This window comes from Ambystoma mexicanum, chromosome 10 (assembly GCF_040938575.1).
Source record: "Ambystoma mexicanum isolate Mex_15411 chromosome 10, UKY_AmexF1_1, whole genome shotgun sequence".
Lineage (NCBI taxonomy): Eukaryota > Metazoa > Chordata > Amphibia > Caudata > Ambystomatidae > Ambystoma > Ambystoma mexicanum.
The window spans coordinates 1,267,502,140-1,267,520,315 of NC_090932.1; the positions used below are offsets into that span (position 1 = coordinate 1,267,502,140).

The 18,176-nt window shown below is 47.0% G+C and overlaps 1 protein-coding gene across 4 annotated transcripts in view; it reads right to left on the bottom strand.

Moving 5' to 3' along the window:
- Window positions 1-18,176, bottom strand: part of RITA1 (RBPJ interacting and tubulin associated 1) — a 167,909-nt gene that overhangs the window by 48,445 nt on the left and 101,288 nt on the right. For 2 of the 4 annotated variants that reach the window (XM_069619240.1, XM_069619242.1), the window contains exons 2-3: window positions 12,891-14,994; window positions 705-1,059 (exon numbers count right to left, since the gene is read on the bottom strand). In XM_069619240.1, the coding sequence (XP_069475341.1) occupies window positions 705-994 (290 nt within the window). In that variant the 5' untranslated portion in view covers window positions 995-1,059; window positions 12,891-14,994. The remainder of the gene's footprint in view (window positions 1-704; window positions 1,060-12,890; window positions 14,995-18,176) is intronic. The other 2 variants (XM_069619239.1, XM_069619241.1) reach the window with 1 other exon arrangement.

The following is an 18,176-nucleotide window of genomic DNA, read 5'->3' on the forward strand; positions in this document are numbered from 1 at the left end:
TTGAACTAATGGATTCTACAAGGCCCAGGAAATCATTCAGGGCATAGTCTATAATCAAATCTCTGATTACCTGTGTGTGTGTGCTTAACATCATATCTGCCATAAATAGCCCTTCCCGTTAGTTTTTGTTTTTTAGGAAGATTTCAAGCTATCCCATTTTTTAAGATAGAATCATGTAGAACCCCCAAATTCTGTAATGCTCGGAACCCAGGATAGAAACAACCTTTCCAATTCACAATTTATCAAGAAGAATAGGACTATGAAAGAGGAGCAGCGCATTTGATGCAAACAGAATACTAGTGGCCAGTGTCCTCTGGCAAAACCAAGGGTAGTAATCCTCTTCCTCTTACCATCCCTTGAGATTATGCAAACATGTCAAAGTAGGAGGCTTCTTTTTAGCAACATACAAGGAAGAGGTCCTGCCAATGCGATGCTAGAATGTACTTAACTGTATATCTTTAGAGAGGCAGCTTTCTGAAGAACATCAGGAACATTGTTGCAAAGGGGAGAATGTATGAGGAATTATTAATTTCATGATGAAACAGTACCAAGAACGATTTCAATTGTGTGGGGGGAAAACAAGGCCTCACGCAGGTGCCCAAGAGCTGTACTACAAGGAGTCTGACAGCTGGAAATATACAAGCTATTCAGCACAGAGGCAGAAGATGACATGGATTACAAAAAAAACAGGATGCACATTTTACCTGTATTTATATTTCTTCCTTGGCGTGCTTGCAGGGCTGCTGCTTTTTGGGCTGGTCATTTCCTTATTTGCTCCTGTTGCTTTTGGGCTCCACAGAAGGGGTCTCTGAGAGTTGGATTTCTCAGCCCAGGGAGGATCGAAATCTGCCACCACAACCCGAGAGGCCTTTGAAGGGCTGCCAAAGAGGGTCTCATCCACATAGGATGAGCTTGCCTTGATTCGATAGCCACCCCTAGATTTGCCATGCAGCCGGAGTGCTTGCATCCCTGTGACTGCTAGATCAAGTGCCATTGTCGCTGGTGAGCAATGTGAGTAAGGGATCAAAGACTCAGCCCATTTGCTTCAGTTCCTGCAGCCTGCCAAAAATAGAGAAATGTCCAATGTTACATGCCTGATTTCTTACATGTAGGAGCACAGGAACAGAAGTATCTGAAGACAGTTATGCAATCATGAGGCAAACACATCTGATACTTGATCATATGGAGTTCACGTGGCTCATGAGAATTGTAAACCCACGCTGTATGCGATTGGTTTACCTGGGCATGTCCGTTCAGGGTGTTGCATTGTGAAATACCTTTACTTGAACTCTCTTCCAAAGACGTAAATGCCTGCTGTAGCTTAGTCACTGCATACCTTTTCAAATCCTCTTTCTCAAACAGCGATTCCCCTTATGGATGAATATTTAGCCCAAAGTGCAACTCTGTAAAGTCTTGAATGTCATACACATAACCAACATAAAACAGCTTGAAATTACCTACTCTCTGCTTTCCCAATGTAAATCATTCTCACATTCATTCAGAAATCCATACCCTGATTCGGTATATCAGCCAGCACATTAAGAAAACATTGCCAAGCCACATGACTATTTCAGTCAGGGCAGGGTGACACGCACACACACCAAGTATAGTCTGTACCACCTTAAAATAAATGCCAACCTATGTCTACACCTTATTCAAAATGCCCAATTCTCTCAATGGTCCAGGGGATTAAGAAACCCCTCCACTCCAAGATAATACGTATCCTTACTCCACAAAGATATATAGTCCAATACTACTATCAAAATGCCTCTCATCCATGATCAACATCCACTCCTGGGGGACCAGAATCCACAGGACCAAAGCAGTGGGAGCTTACTTCACTGCACAATAGACCGGTTGTAGGGAACATGCAACTTAACAAGATAAAGCCATATGGTCACGGTTACCTTGACTGCCCTAACTGAATCCTGACCCTGAAGTGAGATGAGCCTGGTACAACAAGGAGTGAGCTGGGGCATCCCTATGCAGCATGGCCAGACAAGTGGGGAGCATGATGTGGACTAAAAAAATGTCAGCTTCCAGGACTCGATCAAAGGATAGAGCTTGTAGGGAATCCCCTCCATGATGTTATTTCAGAAAGCTTTGAGAACGTTGGTCATAAGGACAAACGCAAAGGGTCATTATTGAAAGTGAGACAGCAGGAAAAATTAGATCCAAATGACCCCCTCTCAGTTGATGGAAAACATGGTTGTTTTGGGGGCAAAAGAGTTAAGCAAATTGATACAAGAAACTCCTTAGCAATGGCAACAGTTTACCTCAGATTTGTACCAAAGAAAATTAATTAGAGCAAGGGTCACCTTGTGGACAAATGAGGGTCTTGGAGCATGCACCATGCTTTCAAGCAAGCAACCTAAGCTTCACTCATTAATCAATAATGGATTTAAGGGGGTAAGAAGAGTTTCTACACAGTCTGGTGTGAAGGTACTGTGATGAATCCTACAGATCCCTCACTGAACCTCTGCCTAAAGTCTCCTCCCAGGTGGCCTGGGAAATGCAGATTCTGCCTGATCCTGACCTTCAGGGTGGTGTAGAGCGAGAGGATCATCTGGGAAAAGACAGGGCTGAGGGTGGTGAGGAGAACCCATGGGATGAGGCTTGGTATTTGTCCTTTGAAAGGGAAAACCTCTCAAAATTGCCAAGACAGATAATGGCCTATTGCCATTATGATTTACCTGAAACACATACAAGACATGTGGCTTTGGGCACAAATACCATAGAACCTGAACTAACCTTAATAATAGAAAGATCCTTCAAGGTATTTCAGGGTAAAGGCTCTCCTTACTCCCAAAGGCATAATGTAAAGGAATCTCGAAATATTGATTTAAGTCAATTGCCTTCCTCTGTAACAATGAATTCTAAAGGTTCATCTTTAAATGATTCAAAGGGAAATAAATCAAGAAGTTACTTAAGAGAACTCATTTTGTTGTTGAAAACGACAATTCCCCAAATCCCATAAGTACTGGAATGAGGAAGAGGACTGAAGAGTTATGATGTAGTAGTAGTCAGGCAATTAAGCCTAACAGCCCACACCTAAAGTAACCTGGAAGGAATAAAAGGGCCCCTCAGGTGCAGGCAAGAGGAAGGAGATGGAACTGTGACTGGAGTATCATGCAGCAGTAACAGAGGCAGAAGAAAGAAGGCACTGTGTTGGCAATCCAAGCAGAAGTGGGAGAACCAGAAGGAAGCGGGAACGCTCATGCAGCAGATTTCACCTGCTTGTTATGAGAGGGTCCTGTTCCCCAAAACTCTGAAGTGCCGAGGCTGCGCAGCGGAAGGCGTGCAGGAAGGCTGCCTTTCCCCCATGTGCGCCTATTTGCAGAGGTTTCCATGCACAAAGCGTTTTGGAGACCAGGGCGAGGAGCTGTGGTGAAGCTGTGGATCTCAGGAGAATAATTGAAGGTCTGGACCGGAGACACCTTCAACAAGGAAGGGTGGGGGGGTCCCAAGTGAAGCCAGAAGCAGTAGAACTTGTGCAACACGTGGAAAGAAGATCACAGAAGCTAGTGAGTTATACCTGGCATTCCGATTCCTTGCGCGAGCACTGCCGGCAACAGTATACATCTTAATATTCACTTGCGTTTAAGCGGAAGCGAGCTGAAGTTATTTGTTGAATTCTTAACAATGGGAAAATGGAAAAGTAGCACTCGCGTGTGATAGGGAATGCTCTCTTTCACTCGTGTGAAACGCAAGCGCTGCAGAAAGCTATTGTTAAACCCTTAAACTTGGTAAACCTTATAAAGAAGTGGTTGCGTGTCCCTCATTACGCAGAACGTTACAAAAATTTCAACCTTGCATAATTTATGAAGAAGTGGTTGATTCCTATGGGAAGAGTGAACTTTGCATCTTTATTCACGTGAACGACCATTGCTCATAAAAGAAGTCAAGTGCTTAAACATTGTATCTGCAGTTGGAGAGAGAGCAGGCATTGCCCGGGCCAAGAGTATTCCCCTATTGAGACTAAAGCAGCCGTTCTCAAAGCCAGAAAACAACCTAACCAATACGGTGAGCCCAATAGAATTTCAACCTTGCCTAAAATACAAGTGTGCACGCATTTTCCAGCAGCCAAGAGAGTGGCACCAATGCTTCTGGATAATTGTTTCGGCTAACAGTTGGCAGAGAGGTGAAGGCAAAGTTTGGGGAAGGGAAACTTGCTGCTCATAAATATAATTTGAAGCCGACACAACCCATCTTGCCAAAGACTGTAAGAGAAAGAGAGAAGTCGGTCATAAAGGAAAACCTAGGTTTTTGTTATGGCAGACAGACAAGCGAGGCAAAGAGGCTGCCCTTTTTGAAGAAAGATATTCAGAGGAAGAGTGCACTGCCCGTTTGACCAACACCTTCAATACCTGAAAGTTAATCTTGTCAGAACCTGTCTTGGGTCACACAATACTGAAGCTGTGGTGGTAGCACATAGGGCTAAAGCTGTGGTGGTATTTCTGGTTGTCAGTAGATGAAAGACTTCAGTAGCACAAGTGAAGTGGAATGCTATGAAGGAATGGAGAATGTCCTCATGGTAAACATTAGCAGAGGTTAAGTTGTTGAAGTAAAAGCAGCAGCTCTGTGAAGTCATCCTGACAAATATACCACTGGAAATCCGAATCTTGTGAATAAGAGACATAATCACTGTTAACCAAGACTTGTGTTTCACTTACTTTTCTAGAAGTTGCGTTTCTTTGAACTGTGTCAAGTCTTCATGGACAATTGAAATGGTGACAAAGCATCATGGCTGGGAATAACATTGTTTCCATTTTGGAGAAAGTGGAAAGCCTCATTTCACCAACAAGAAGAGTTGTGTTGTTGTTGTAATTTAGGTTAACAAGACTTTACCTTAACATTGAGACTTCAAGAACTGAACTGAGACTTTGCTGCTTACGTGGATTTCCTTATTTTCTTTTGATGAACATTGAGGCTGAATACTCCTTGAATCCCGAGGAAGGAACAAGTTACTTACCTGTAACTGTTGTTCTCCAGCATGGGTCTGGCATGGATTCACATGCTCATGAATATTCCCCGTCGTCAGGCTGGGAATCCTCGGTAAAGAAAAATCAGTATAAGTTTAGTTTCTGATCTGTCTTTCGTAGTAGTAACCAATCACTGATCTCTGCGTCATACTGACCACAGCCAATGACTGCCATCTCCCTAAGGCCCACCTCTGGCAGCCATCTTCAGATTTGGTAGCACGAGAAGTGGCAGTATGACCAAGTGAAGAGCCGCAGAGGGGTAGGCGGGAGGGTTCGCATGTGAATCCATGCCAGACCCATGCTGGAGAACAACAGTTACAGGTAAGTAACTTGTTCCTTCTCCAGTATGGGGTCTGGCATGGATTCACATGCTCATGAATAAAAGAATACATAGCAGTACACACATGCACAACAACGGGAGGTGGCAAAGGCTCAACATTAAGCATTACATCCAAAACTCAACATTAAGCAATTCTTACCTCCTCACCAGGCTCACCTTAGGGGAACAGGTTGCGCAGCACTGCTTGGCCGACCCTTGACTCCTCCCTGGAATCCCGATCGACGCAGTAGAATTTCGTGAAGGTGTGCGTCGACCTCCACGTAGCAGCCCTGCAGATGTCCAGCAAGGGCACACCAGATAGGAACGCCGTGGTAGCTGCGATCTCTCTGGTGGAATGGGCTCTCGGACGGCCAGGCAGCGGTCGGTTTGCCAACCGATGACAGTACATGATACAGCCGGAGAGCCATCTGGAAATAGAAGCCTTCGAGAGAGCCTTCCCCTGATTGACAGGTCCAAAGTTCACAAAAAGTTGTGACGTCTTCCGAAAACGCTTCGTGCGGTCCACGTAGAACTTCAGCGCTCTAGCCACATCCAGCGAGTGCAAAGTCCTTTCAGCCGGCGACGAAGGCGACGGGAAGAAAACAGGCAACACCAAGGGTTCGTTGAGGTGGAAGTCCGACGGCACCTTGGGCATGAAGGAGGGGTGCGTCCTGAGCACTACCCTCGTGTCGTGAAAAGTCAAGTACGGGGGCTTGCAGGAAAGGGCCTGGATCTCTCCCACCCGTCGTGCGGAGGTGATGGCCACAAGAAACGCTGTTTTCCACGACAAGAACTTCAACGGAGCTGAGTGCAGAGGCTCGAACGGAGGTCCCATGAGCTTGGTCAGCACCACGTTGAGCTCCCACGCCGGGGCCGTGGCCTTCACCGGCGGGAACAATCTGAACAGTCCCTTCATGAATTCTTTCACCAGACGATGAGACCACAAAGACGTCCATCCCGTGGTTCTGGTGTATCGGGAGATCGCAGAAAGATGAATCTTGATGGAAGTGTGCGCCAGTCCAGCCTTGGCCAGCGTCAGCAGGTACGGCAGTACTTGAGGAACCGTAATCCGTAGAGGGTTAATCTTCTGTGCGTGGCACCAGACAGAGAACCTCTTCCATTTGTGTCCGTAGCATTTAAGAGTTGAGGACGCCCTGGCCTTTGCAAGAACCTCTCTGCAGTCGGCCGGTATGTCGTAACCTCCAAACTCTAACGCTGCAGGAGCCAGGCCTGCAAGTTCAGCAACTTCGGGTCGTGATGGAGGATGGCGCCTCCTTCCCTGGAGAGAAGATCCGCGTCCACTGGCAGCTTGATTGACGGGGACGCTGACAAGTCCAGAAGGTCCGGGAACCATATCTGCCTCGGCCACGCAGGTGCGACGAGGATCATCCTGCACCGTGACCTCTTGAGCTGGTTGATGAGCTGGATCAGCAGCGGCAATGGAGGGAACGCATATAGGAACAGGCCCTCCCAGGGGAACGAGAAAGCATCGCCCATGCTCCTCGGCTGGGGAAACCTGCTGGCGAACCTCCGGCACTTGGAGTTCGTCACTGTCGCGAACAGATCGATCTGGGGTCTGCCCCACCGTCGGAAGAGGCGGTCCACTAGATCCTGTCGTAGTTCCCACTCGTGGCACGAGCGCAGCTCTCTGCTGAGCGAGTCGGCGATGGTGTTTTTTATCCCTGCCAGATGAAACGGCACCAGAAACATCCCTTGGGCGACGGCCCAATGCCACAGATCCTGAGCCTCCTTGGACAGGGCTGGGGATCTGGTACCGCCCTGCTTCCTGGTGTAGAACATAGTGGTGGTGTTGTCGGTGAAGATCCTCACCACCTTGCCGAGGGACGGAAGAAAGGACCTGAGCGCCCAAAACACTGCACGGAGTTCCAGGACGTTGATATGGAGGGACTTCTCCGTCGGCAGCCAAAGGCCCCTCGCGTGCAGATTTTCGGTGTGCGCTCCCCACCCTTCCAGGGAGGCATCCGTGGTCACTGTCTACTGGTGGCCCGGGGTCTGGAAGTCCATGCCCACCGTCAGATGCACGCGGGTGCCCCACCACCGGATCGCTCGTCGGAAGCTCTCGTCTAGTGTGATCCTGTCCTCGAAGCTGCCCGTCGTCTGGATTCAGCGAGCATCCAGGAACTCCTGTAACGGGCGCTTCCGAAGCCTGCACAGGCGGATGAGATAAATGCAAGAAGACATCATTCCGAGGAGGGACTTGATGGACCTCACCCTGGCTGTGTCCGCAACCAGCATCCGCTGCACCTTGCCCAAGATGACCCTCGTCCTTTCCTCCGACGGAGAGGCCAGAAGCGCCACTGTGTCGAGCTTCGCTCCCAGAAACAGTGCGTCTTGAGCGGGCACCAGGTGGGACTTGGCGTAGTTTATGGAGAATCCCAGGTCCGTGAGTAGTTGGACGGTCCTCGCCGTGTGCTCCGCGGCGAGCTCCTTTGTCTTTGCTCGGATGAGCCAGTCGTCCAGGTAGGGGTAGACGTGGATCCCCTCCAGGCGCAGCAGTGCCGCCACTGGTGCGAGGCACTTGGTGAACACCCTGGGTGCCGACCTCAATCCGAAGGGAAGGGCTCTGAACTGGTAGTGACGCCCTTGGACCACAAATCTGAGAAACTTTCGGTGTCCCTTTAGGATGGGGATATAGAAGTAGGCATCCTCCAAATCCAACGACGACAGGAAATCGCCCTCCTCCAGTTGACCCAGGACATGCTGGAGGGTGACCATCCGGAACTTCTGTGCCTTGATGAATTTGTTCAGTCGTCGTAGGTCCAGGATGGGACGCCATCCTCCCGTCTTCTTCTTCACGAGGAAGTATCTTGAGTAAACTCCGGAGCCCCGAAGCCTCTTTGGGACGAGCTCGATGGCGCCTTTCTTGAGCATCGCCTTTACCTCCAAGAGAAGTTGAGGGACATGATGTTCCTTCCTGGCCACGGGGGGGACGCGCGGGCACTTCTTTAGAAACTCGAGCGTGTGACCCTGGGCCAGGGCGTCCAGCACCCAACGGTCGGTGGAGATGGCCTCCCACACGCTGACGAAGTTCGCCAGCCGGCCTCCCACCGGGGTGCTTCGGTGGGGGCCCGACCCCACGGCCGGTTCAGTCCTGCTTCGACGAGGCTTTGCCGCCTTGTCCTCCTTGGCAACGACGGCGGGGTCCGCCCGTCTTGCCTCGTCCCCTGTAGGCTTCCTGTGATGACGAACGGGCCGCTTGACGATAGGTGGAAAATCCGCCGCCGGAACCTTTGGAGGCACCCTGCTTGCCTCCGCCGCTCCGAAAGGGCGGCCGTCGTTGCTGGAGAACACCAAGAGCCCGGGCCGTCTCCGTGTCCGTCTTGATGGCTTGTAGGGAATCGTCCACTGTTTTCCCAAACAGGTTGCTCCCGTCGAACGGCATGTCCAAGACTCTGGTCTGCACGTCCTGACGGAAGTCAGTTGCCTTGAGCCATCCACGCCGTCTAAGGCACACGCCGTTGCCCAACTGGCGAAATCCAGTGTCAGCGATGTCCGTTGCTATCGTAATGGCGTGGTCCGACGCCACTTCTCCTTCCTGCAAGATCTCTAGGGCCTCCGCCCTCTTGTCGTCTGGTAAGAAGTCCAGCAGGGGGGCGATTTTGTACCACAACTCCCTGTCGTAGCAGGCTACGATAGCCAAGGCCTTGGCAGCCCTAATCGTCGTCGCTGCCGATGAGATGACTCTGCGTCCCATCGTGTCCAATTTCTTTCCCTCGCCGTCCGGCGGGGAGGTTGACGTAGAGGCCGAGGCCCCCCCCCCCCGATTTCTTCCTGGCCGCCGTGGAGACGACCGAGTCCGGGGTCGGCTGTGTCCGAAGGCACAAGGGGGCCGCGTCCGGGACCCGGTACTTCTTCTCGTACCGATCCCTTCTCGCAGGCGTTGTGGATGGGTTCTTGAGGAGGGCGAGACCCTCATCCCAGATATCGTCCAGTAGAGGTACAGCGAGGACCGTCTTCCTCTTGGTCTCACGCCGTTGATAAAGGAAACCTTCCTTCTTCTCTTCCGGGCAGAGCTGGAAAAGCTTGGATGCCCTGGCGATCATGGCATGAAACGATCCAATCTCGTCGGGCGGGGAAGCCCGGGGAGGAGGTGACGACGGTAGATCCTCGTCGTAAACCTCGTCGTCTGTGCCCGTCGCGGCCGTGTCAGTCCCCGTATCATCCCCACGGGTCGTGGACGGGGAGGAGGGCTGAGCAGGGCGCGATGGTTGAAAAGGAGGTGGAGGATGAATCCTTTTTCTCTTAGGAGGAGGGCTCCCAGAAGGGCCTGGCTCCAGGTCCCCCGGTTGGTGGTAACGGCAATCTCGTCCTTATGTCCGAGCATAAGGACTGTATAGCCAACGAAATGGCCACCGAGTTGTCTTGCGGCACTGGTTGAGGGGAGACCGGCGGGCGGTCAGGAGCCCCGTCGGCACCCTCGACGTTCTCGTCGTCTCCTACGTCGGGGTCCTTCCCGACGGGCTGGTCTTCTTCCACGCCAACGTCGTGGCTTAAGACTTCGATCAGCTCCTCCTCAGAGGTTGAGGCCGAATCCACGACGACCTCCTGCCCCCCCTTTTTCTTCTCCGTCGGAGGTTTCACGGGGGTCCTGTCGATGGGCATGAAAGAGGATTCCCTCCACGGTGGCAGGGAGACTTTGGGCCCCCGAGGTCGCCACCACTGATGTAGCCTCCACAGGCTGAGCCAGGGCCGCCGCGACTGTCTCGATAGAGGCCTTGGCCGGGTGGATTAAGGCTTTCACCACCTTAGGTGCGCTCACCGCCTTCTCCTTGGGGGGAGGGTCACCACCTCGCTCCCCCTCCGATGGGGCCTTCGAGCTCGACCGGGGTCTCTCCAGGAGCTTCACCGGGTGCTCGGCCTTCCTCTTACCAGAGTCAGAGCGTTGGCTCGTGGTTGATGGCGCCAGGGATGATGCGTCCTGCCTGGCGCTCGTAGAGCCCTACCGTTCGGCGCTCCCGGTGCCAGCGGACTCGCGGTGCTTGGCCTTCTGTTGGACCCCCGTCGCCGGGGCGCCCTCAAAGGTCTTAGAAGACCACTCGGACTTCTTCTTCTTCTCGCCTGACGGGCTCTTCCCTTCCAGCCAGTTGGCGAGACGCAGATGGCGGTCCTTCATGGTCCGCTCCGACATATTGCCGCAAAACGCACAGTCCTTCTCCACGTGCGTCTTGTTCTCATGCAGGCAGTAGAGGCAAAGGGAGTGTTCGTCCTCCTTAAAGACATTCTGAAGCTGTCATCCAGGGCAGACCATGAACAGCTTTCCGGGCGTCGAGCTTCCCTTCTCCTGGGCCATGATCGAGATGGGCCTGAGAAACTTCTGGAGTCCTCCAAAAGCGTGGCTTGACGAAATCTTCACCCTCGAGGGGCGTAGAAGAATCCGACACGGGTCCCCGTTGATCGGATAAAGAAACGGTGGAGCTTGAGGCTCTTTTGACCGAAAAAGAGAAAATTTTCCTAAGAAAAAGCGCGAAAAAAGCACTAAAGCTCGAGAGCAATAGCACGAGGATCCCAACACTTGAATGTGCGGTAAAATCTGAAGATGGCTGCCAGAGGCGGGGCTTAGGGAGATGGCAGTCATTGGCTGTGGTCAGTATGACGCAGAGATCAGTGATTGGTTACTACTACGAAAGACAGATCAGAAACGAAACTGATACTGATTTTTCTTTACTGAGGATTTCCAGCCTGACGACGGGGAATATTCATGAGTATGTGAATCCATGCCAGACCCCATGCTGGAGAAGGGAGTTCACCCAGGTTACAAAGAAAGGTTATCAAGAAATTGTTGGTTATTTGAATTGCCATATATATTTTCTTTGTATTTAATGTTTAGGTGTGAGGGCCAGACATCCTGTGTCAGTGTTACCCTTTAGATGTGTTAGGCAGGGCAATCCTGATAAGAGTAGGGATAGTGAGGCATTTAATATAATTTATTCTTTAATAATGTGTCACCCATATATATCTTAAGGCACAAAGATATATTAAGTGTTGTCCGAGCCCAGCTCTGAGAATGTTCCTGTTTAGGCTAAGGACTAACCAGCTACCTACACTGTTGAAGGTAGGGTCTCACTATAATATTCTTCGTAAAGAACGTACATGCCGGGTATGTAAAGGCACGAGCACTTAAGTATCTGCTAGACATTTGTTTACGGAATTTCCAGGTCTAGCATTTGCAATTATTAAGATTCTTGGGTGCTTTGTACATAACCTGGAGTATAAAGAAACAGAACATTTAGTCATATTGCTTAAATACCGAATGGCAAAGTATGCATTTTGCGTTGTACCGTTTGTGGAAAATGATCCTAAAATTGCTGCCAAGTGTATTGCCTCAGGGTATATCGGGGAACTAGGGATCTTGCGACTGGGGGGGGGGGGGGGGTGACGGGGGTCTCACAGCTATGTTTGGGTTCCTGTTTACGTGAGCTTTTAATTATGTGAACTGAAATTTATAAATATGCGAACTGGAATTCTACAGCTTTTCAGTTTTATAGTTTTATTATTTATTATATTACGATTAACAAGATTGTTGGGATTGTCTAATGAATTCTTAAAAATCTTGGATATGAGTATTAGGCGAGTGTCAACGATCTATTGATTGCATTACTAATTGTATGTATGTAAGTGCTTTGCAATATGTTGTTTGCTCTTTAATTGCTAATGTATTTAGTATATGAATGTTATCTGAATATGAATTTGTAAGTGAATTTGATTAATGAAATTTGTAAAAGTTTTATTACTATATACAAATAAAAGAAAATTTTAAAATTGTATACATTTTTTATAAAATGGCATTTTTAGAACAATCATCAAAAAGTTGTCAGCCTCACATTGCTTACCCCTTACAGTACCCAAAGGAAGCCAAGTGAGTTTTGGCACTACCTTTGCATTGCACCCTTGAGGCCAAGTGTTGATGACAAGGGCCATTCAGTCTCAGTGTTTGGCGCAAAAGATGTTAACAGTGATGCTCTTCTAAAAATAAAAAGTTTTATTTAAAAAGGGAGGATGATCAAACCGTGGCTGGCTTTCTTCGACTCTTAAAAGAGGAAACTGAAATGCTAAACAAGGGCTGGGATACCAAACTCTTAGTAGTCCATGACATTATTATAAAAGATTCTTAATGAGAACATGGACACCTCAAAGGTCCTCCTTGTCCTAATAAAAAAAATGGAGGGCTTTTAAAGAGAAAGGGGGATGGAGAATAACCGACCAGCAATTGCCTCCTGGAACTAAGATGGTTTTCATTGATGTTCAGACCTCTAGGAAAGGAGTTCCAAAGAATAGGGGACAGAGTAGAAAAGGGTGTTCACCAAGGCGCGATTTATTTTACCATCCAACTTTCGGCTCTACAGAATCTGTGAACCGGAAAGAAAAAATTATGGTAGATACTGTTTTAGCCAATTTAATACAAATTTTAAAAAGTTGGACATGGTCCATATAAAGCGCTATAGATAGCACACACTGGTTGAATTTCACACATTTATCCAATGGCAGTGAGAGTAGGCTGTTTAAAATAGGATGAATATTATATCATAGGCAGAACTGTGACTAACCTGTATACAAGCCGTTTCACATACCTGAAACCTCAGATGGTGCAACCATGTGGCACCCACATGGCCACAGCTCCCAGGGTTTAGGTTCAAGGCAGGTCCACAAACCCAGAGGTCAAGGCACCCGGTGGAGCTCTGTGGCCCGATTGTTGAGATTTGTTTTTACTGCACACTCTTCTTTGGGGTGAGGCAGTCTTTGCCTATGTTATCTGCAGCATTTTCCAATATGGGATTTCTGGGGTAGGCTGCCCCTACCTCAGCTGCCAACCCCTCTCCTCCAAGCAACAGGAGTTTCTAAGGCAGGAGGCCCTCGACTAATCCTCTTATCCTGCCCACACCTATACTTTTTAGGGGGATGGGGGCAGATGGCCCCTGCCTAAACCGCCTGCGCCTTGTCATGCACTGTTTGGGGCAGGCAGCCTATTTATTAGTGGCCTGTCCATCTCCCACCTCTCTCGCCAATCCGCCTGCCTCCCCGCCTCCTGCAAATTATTTTTTCCAGCAAGTGGCCTTTGCATAAGCCACATGCGCTGCCATGTATGTGCTTTTCGAGGGCCGGCAGCGCCTGTCTAAGCTTTATTTGCACAGTATGTGCTAATTGGGGGCACTTACCGCCTACCACCTACAGAGGCCATCTGTAGGCAGCCACTGCCTAAGCCGCCTGCTCCTCACTTTATTTTTTACATCTGGGACGGGAAAGAAATTCAAGGCATTTATGTATGGTTAATAACATTGCTTTCCCTGTACTTAAAACATGCTGATCTCTGGTAGAAGCCCATTACTGTCTTGATTGTTTATGCAAAATATCAAAGCCACCCGCCGCTGTTTGGGTATGCCAACGGCACAGGTGTAGGCCAGAACATCACATATGTCAAATTTAAAACTGTATTCCTAAGAAGGAACATAAAGAGAGAAAGATTATCTCACTATAAGGATATGAAAATGATGATGTGTCCGGCACATTCAATGTTGCGCTCAAGCCTAAAATACCTTATTTGCACATCACAGGACTGTAATACATACCCTCAATCTCCCAATGCTCTTGGTTTTCTCTCTGAGCCCAACTTTGATGAAGGCGGTCTATCTGTGGCATATCTACTGGGGTAATGGTCACAACACAGCCGTTATTTTCCTTGTGCCATTTCAATCTTAGAAGCAATTGAATGCTTTTCAGAAGATTGCAAGTGGCGAGCATGGACAGCAAAAGTACAAACAAGACAGGTAAGTGTTCTGTACCTGTTGACAGTACTTATTTTGTTTATTTTTGCATTTATTTCAGCTCAGAAAACCCTGATGCATTTAGGCGCTAGTTACAGAAAGTGCATATAACAGTTCAAAAGTGTAAGAATACGCAAGTGGCTTCAGGTGTGCAGACAGGCACGAGACAAAATGGGTTTATGTTCATACTGGCAAAGCCTCACCTCATGGTGCGGGCGCTACTTCAGTAATAAACGTAAAGTGTGTCAGCGGAAAAAAACAAGTTATGGAGGAACCCGTCTATGGAACTAGGAGGGGGGCACCCAAATTCAGAACCACAGATCAAACCATACCAAGAGCAAAGAAATTTAGAAACCATAAATGTTTTATTTGTATTTCATTATATGTTTAAAATATACATATTGAATCATGTTTCGAGCTCATTATCTGAATAATACCATTTAATTAGAAAATTGAAAAACACAGTACTTTTCTAAAAACACGACTGATAATTCAGTCAACGCTAACTTGATGTAGCCAAGCAGTCTGAACGTCATGTCGGTTGAAGGGGATCATCCAGCTGGCGGTCAGAGGCTACGGCCACATTTAACAATATAAGAACCGCCGTAGCTTACTAGACAAAATAATGTTGGTTACTTCTGAAGTTAAGACCAACAGAAAAAAGAAGGGGTGCCGTGCGTCAACTACTATACTGTCATGACCTATTGAATACACTGGGTCCGACATGTAAATAGACAGTAGTTTCGATGGTACAAGGCATCTAAGCTGATTCACAATTGATGCCCATCTTCTTCAGGACGGTGCACTCCCATCAGATGTATGCCACAGGATTTTATAATGTGGAAAACTGCATGTGTAAGGCGATAATGCGTTCAGCTGTAAAGATTTGTGCAGGCTGAATCCATAATTTTGCCTAAAACATAAAACAGAAATAGAAAGACACACACATCAGTCACACGAATTCAAAAATAATTAGTGCAATAAATATTACTTAAATATTTAAATAATAAACTAAAAATGTGATTTTGGTAGGAATGATCTTGTGAATAACGAACCGGGAAAATGCCTCCCTCCAAAATAAGGCAAAAAATCCTCCAAACTTGATAACGGGAGAAATGGGTATAGCAATTAATTCTTAAATTACCATTATCTCAACCTTGAATGCTGGTCACCTTTTCCCGAATGTAAATCCTGAGAAATAAATGTAGGCCAGCAAAACCAGTTCTCTATGAAGTAGAACTGCGGAAAACAAAAAACGACAAATAGGAACATGTTATGATCACAGAGAGGCAGTGATAAATTAGAAACCTCTCGGAAAAATAGAAAAAGACCACCGAGGTGCAGTCCTTCCCAATGTATTCACAGGGCAAAGACATTCTGCTCACCTGAATAAGGATAAACAAGGCGAAAAAGACATTAATCTTGACATTGTGTTGCAGGCGACAGATGACATCAAGGCGTCTGCAAAAAGTTGTCCTATCAGGATGGAATGTTGTTCGGCGTGGCGTAATGAGCAGACCAAAAACTAACTAGATAAATAAATAAATAAATAAACAATATGCCGCCAGTGCAAGGTGTTATCATAACACAACATAATTGTTTTGAGATGGTCGGCCTGATAGTAATCGAATTGTGTTCCCAAATCTTTCAAATTATTTCGACACAGAGCAAAATGCTCAGCAGATGTGATTACTGCCGTGCTCATAAAAGTGTCAATAAATGTAAAAAAGGGTAAAAGATTCCTAAATGTTTAAAAGCGTTTTGTAGAGCATTTTCAGCATATAACACCCATGCAACTGACTAGCAGTTTCCCAACCAATAGTAAAAGCCAGATTTATTTGCTTTGTAACAATATCCAAATAATGTCCCGTTTTTCAAAATGCACGTTGCTAGAGGCGCAAAGCCTCGGCTTTCAGAATGTGGCTGCAAGCCTTACAAATATAAAGTAGGCAGATGGACACGAGATGCATGTAAGGCAGTAGTACCTCGGATCTTAGCATATGGCTGCGAACTTCCCAGTAGTTAAATAAACAAACAAAGCAACACATCCCTACCCGACTTACCTAAACAATGTTAGCGTCTTGAAATTGCATACATCCATGCCCCCGGGATTTCAATGAATCTCACGAGAGTTGTTAACGGCAGGGGTTTAAATAGCCAAAAGGGCGTGTGACAAGGTAATTAGTCAAAATGAGCCCCAGCTGGAAGTGCATGTGCACGAGCCCAAACTGGGAAGGGAAATCACCATTCTCCCCGATGCTATGCAGTCCCAAAGGCTCCAGCTGAGGCAATCGCAGTAAACACACGTGCTGCAAAGTAAAAAAGCGTCAATCTGCAAAATCGCCTCGTGAGCAGTAAATCTTACTCAGGGGCACATTTGCAGACTACTGCAAAAAAATTTGCACAAATTGTTCAATTGAAGGATGGCTGCCAATACTATTAATGTGATGGTTAATAAAAAGAAAGAGAAAAACAGCCACATTGCAAGTTGCAATGTGAATGAAGAGGCAGCATACAATTAATATATGTGTATTTCCACAGGCTAGTGAGGGGAATAGCCAACCCTGACCTGTGGAAATATATTAACTATAAAGCGAAAAGAGGAAAGAAATGAAGAAAAATTGCAAGGAAAAATTACAAACTACACTAATTTCAGGAAAAAACTGAAAATAAAATAAATTAAATTAAATAAATTAAATTAATTGAATAAAATAAAAAATAAAAAAACTAATGAAGAAACTAACCTGCAGATAACATAACGCCTAAAGTAGAAACTGCAACTATTTTTATAGAAAAACTAAAAATAAGAAAATAAAGTAATATCGGCTGCCGGTAACATAATTCAAACTTAGACAAATGTAGAGGCGGTGGCAGCCCATTCTTCCTGTGAGTTGAGGCCTACAATATGGCTTTGGGTATTATAAATCCACCAATTTTCTCGAATCGATAATCTGTTAGCAGAAATGTGAGGGTCAGAGCATCTTACTTGTTCAATTGCCCACCAGCGTAAATCGTCGCAATTGTGACGTTGTTCAGAAAAATGAAGAGCAAGAGGGGATGTAAAATTGCCAGTGCGGATCCTGGATTTGTGCTCAGAAATTCTGAGTTTTACGGGTCTAGAAGTTTTGCCAATGTAGGTCTTATCGCAGGGACATGTAACCGCATATATAACGTTCTTGGAGTTACATGTGGTGTGATCCCTAAGCTTCCATACCCTGTTATTGATGTTCACAGCCGAGGTAGCTGTGGTAGACCCGCAGTGGCAACAGTATCCGCATGGAAAATGGCCCTGCACTTTGTTCATGCCCCACATCTCAGTGATGGTTTTGGGTCCTGATGGAAGCGAGGACCTGTCGGCTTTGGAGAGCCAATTCTTCAGGGTTTTACCTTTTTTGAAAGCAAACATGGGAGAAACCAGATCTGGGTGGTTCAATTGTAAAAGATGCCAATGCTTGTTAATGGCTTTCTTAATAGCCGAATGATGCGTATTGTAAGTCATCGCGCAAACCATTCTTGATTGGTCCGATTTATCACGGTTATTTTTAGTTAAAAGGATCTCGCGATGTTGGTGGCGTGCCCTCTTACGAGATTGGCGCAATATATGATGGGGATACCCTCGATCCAAAAATTTGTTTTCAATAATATCGGCCTGTTTAGAGAAATCTGTTTTGTCTGAGCAATTGCGCCTTGCCCTTAAAAATTGGCCATAGGGAATGCTGACTCTCAAGGCTTGAGGATGAAAGCTTTCAAAGTGGAGGATGGTATTTCTATCAGTAGGCTTACGATATAAGTCCACTGCAATTGCCACATCCTTGACTTTCAACAAAAGGTCCAAAAATGGTATAGACATGTTGTTGACAGTCATAGTAAAGCGAAGGTGGTCGTTCAAAGAATTCATCCATGTAAGGAAGGTTTCGTAATTACCCAAGGTTTTGTCCCAAATTATTATAATATCATCTATATATCTTCGATAGAAGATAATAGATTGAAGGTAAGGATTGGAAGCATCGAAGATGGAAACCTTCTCAAAAGCCCACATAAATAAGGTGGCATAGTTAGGAGCAAAAGCAGCTCCCATAGCAGTTCCCTTGACTT